General features: G+C 47.4%; 1 protein-coding gene across 2 annotated transcripts in view; it reads right to left on the bottom strand.

Moving 5' to 3' along the window:
* The window catches only part of C7H17orf75 (chromosome 7 C17orf75 homolog), a 20,538-nt gene that overhangs the window by 14,293 nt on the left and 3,646 nt on the right, over positions 1–2,599 (bottom strand). For both annotated transcript variants that reach the window (XM_005349408.3, XM_013347381.2), the window contains exons 2-3: positions 1,685–1,963; positions 541–621 (exon numbers count right to left, since the gene is read on the bottom strand). In XM_005349408.3, coding sequence (XP_005349465.1) covers positions 541–621; positions 1,685–1,824 — 221 coding nt within the window. In that variant the 5' untranslated portion in view covers positions 1,825–1,963. The remainder of the gene's footprint in view (positions 1–540; positions 622–1,684; positions 1,964–2,599) is intronic.

Raw genomic sequence — 2,599 nt, 5'->3', positions numbered from 1 at the left:
TTATTTATTATGTGTACAACATTCTGCTTCCCACACACCAGAAGAGGGCGCCAGGTCTCATTACAGATGGTTGTGAGCCATCATGTGGTTGCTGGGAATCGAACTCAGGACCTCTGGAAGAGCAGTCAGTGCTCTTAACCTCTGAGCCATCTCTCCAGCCCTGGAACTTGTTCTTTAGATCAGAATGGCCTCAAACTCAGAGATCCGTTTGCCTCTGCCTCCTAAGTGCTGGGATCAAAGGCGTGAGACATCCCTCCCACTTTATTTTTAAATATACATTTTGACAGAAATATTATCTTGAATTTTTACTGGAGTTCTATCTAGTCAAGAAACACAAAAGAATTCTATGTGGCTAACCATAAGGGCGTTATCAGTATTTGTATCTACCCCTACCTTGAGTAAAAGAGCCAAGGAGTGATTCCTCAGAGGAGCTGATGGTTGACTCAGAGAAAATTCAGTAAGAGTAGGCCATCCATTGATACCTACAGATATGCACAGATCATGAAAGTGCACGAGTGAATCATACTTAACTGTTTTTACCTGAAATCATCACCAGAGGGAGTTTCTGTATTTGTTCCACTTGAATGTCCATCATCACTATCCCCTCGATGCTGTGTCAATCTGCAAGATGCAATCCAACAAGCAGTACTATCAGTTATGGGCTGTAAATCAAGTAGATTATCCAGTCTTTGCAAGTCGGGTAAAAACAAGGAATCAATGAAAATGCTGCAAGGGCAAAGAAACCCCATAGAAAATGCTGACAAGAGCCCTCTTACTCTTCAGGGTACTTAGTAAGTGGAGAAAAGACCTAATATTCCAAAAGCTTGAAGGAACTCCTATTTAAAAATAAATTAAGGACTGGAGAGATGGCTTAGCGGTTAAGAGCATTGGCTGCTCTTCCAGAGGACTTGGATTTGATTCCTAGAACCCATATGGCAGCTCATGATGGTTTGTAACCCTTGTTCCAAAGGCTCAAACACCCTCACACAGACATACATCCAAGCAAAAGACCAACACACATAATTTTTAATAAGAAAAAAATTAATTAACATAAAAAACAAACAAGGCCCGAAATGATATCTCAGCGGTTAAGAGCGCTCAGTGTTCTTGGGGATGGATCCAAATTTAGTTCTCAATACACAATTAGGGCACCTCACAATCGACTGTAACTCAAGTGCTATGTGTGTCCGATACCTCTGGCCTCAGTGGGCACCTGCATGCACGTGCGAATACCCACACACAGACACAGCTACATATAATTAAAAATAAAAATGTAAAACACATCTTAAAAAATTCTCGGGCCAGAAGGGCTCCTAGGAAGTCAGCCGCGGTGGGCAGGGGTTACCGAGGGGAGAGAAAGGCAGTAAGAATCAAGGAAACTAGAGGGCGGGGATGAAAGTGTGTCGTAGAAATAAACGCAACTGGGGACAGCCACTGAAGGCAGGGAACAGACACTGGAGGACTGCGCTGAAGAGATATCGGGCTGCGGTGACAGGGTCTAAAAGAGGGCAGAGGACTTGGGAGAGCAGGGCATAAAAGTCCAGACGGGCCATGAAGAACCGATGGAGGCCAGGAGGGCCCATCGGGTCAGAGACCTTGGCTGAGAGAGGAGATGGCGAGTGCGGACTTCGGGGTGCAAGGCTGGGCGGCGGGGCAGCGGGCGCAGCGGGCAGGACGCGGGCACCTGCTTCTGCGGTAGCTGTACAGACAATAGTGTCTGCTGGGTGGTGGCTCGAGTCTCCGCTCCTCCGCAGAGCCACCCTCCTCGCTGCTCTCCAGCTCCTTTTCGTCCCCATCCAGCGATTCCTGCAGAGACGGGAGCATCGTGGCAGCCTCCTCGCGGCCCTGTGTCCCAGTCAAACCGTTCCTCCGCAGCTGGGCGGTCCTCTGTGCGCCGGCTCGACCTCCTCCTCGCCCTCGCTCACCTGAGTTCCGCTGGCTTTTCGAGTCCCGGGCAAGAAAGCTCAGTTGGAGAGAATAGCATTTCTCATTGGGGGGTTTTCTGAGAACCTTTTACTATTTCTTTTTAACTAACTTTCCTCCTTGACATATCAAGGAGACAGTGTGTGTTGAAGATGGTACAGCTGCTCTCCTGCCTTCTTTCCGTGAGTAAAAAAGACATGCTATTATAACACTTTGATCAGACACAAATTTAGCCAGTCCCGGTGGAGCACCCCTTTAACACTAGTACTCTAGAGGCAGAGACAGGAGGATCTCTGTGAGCTCGAGGCCTCTCTCTGGTTTACATACCGCGTTCCAAACCAGCCAGTGCTACACGGTGAGATCTTGCCTCAAAAATAAAATTTAATAAAGACAAGATCCCAGAAGATGGTGGCGCACTCCTTTAGTTGTAGCACCCTGAAAACAGAGGCAAGCAGATCTCTGAATTCGAGGCCAACCTTATCTCCAGAGCAAGTCCCAGGACAGCCAGAGGAACAGTCTCAAAGTAATAATAATAATACATGAGTTTAATAATAATGAGACATAAATATAAAATGAAGTGTGTGAGAGAGAGTATTAAATTCTTGAATTTAGCCGGGCGGTGGTGGCGCACGCCTTTAATCCCAGCACTTGGGAGGCAGAGGCAGGCGGATCTCTG

The sequence above is a fragment of the Microtus ochrogaster genome, chromosome 7 (genome assembly GCF_000317375.1).
Source record: "Microtus ochrogaster isolate Prairie Vole_2 chromosome 7, MicOch1.0, whole genome shotgun sequence".
In the NCBI taxonomy this organism is placed as follows: Eukaryota; Metazoa; Chordata; class Mammalia; order Rodentia; family Cricetidae; genus Microtus; species Microtus ochrogaster.
The sequence above is the reverse complement of the archived record's forward strand: the minus strand, read 5'-3'. Positions and strand labels throughout refer to the sequence as shown.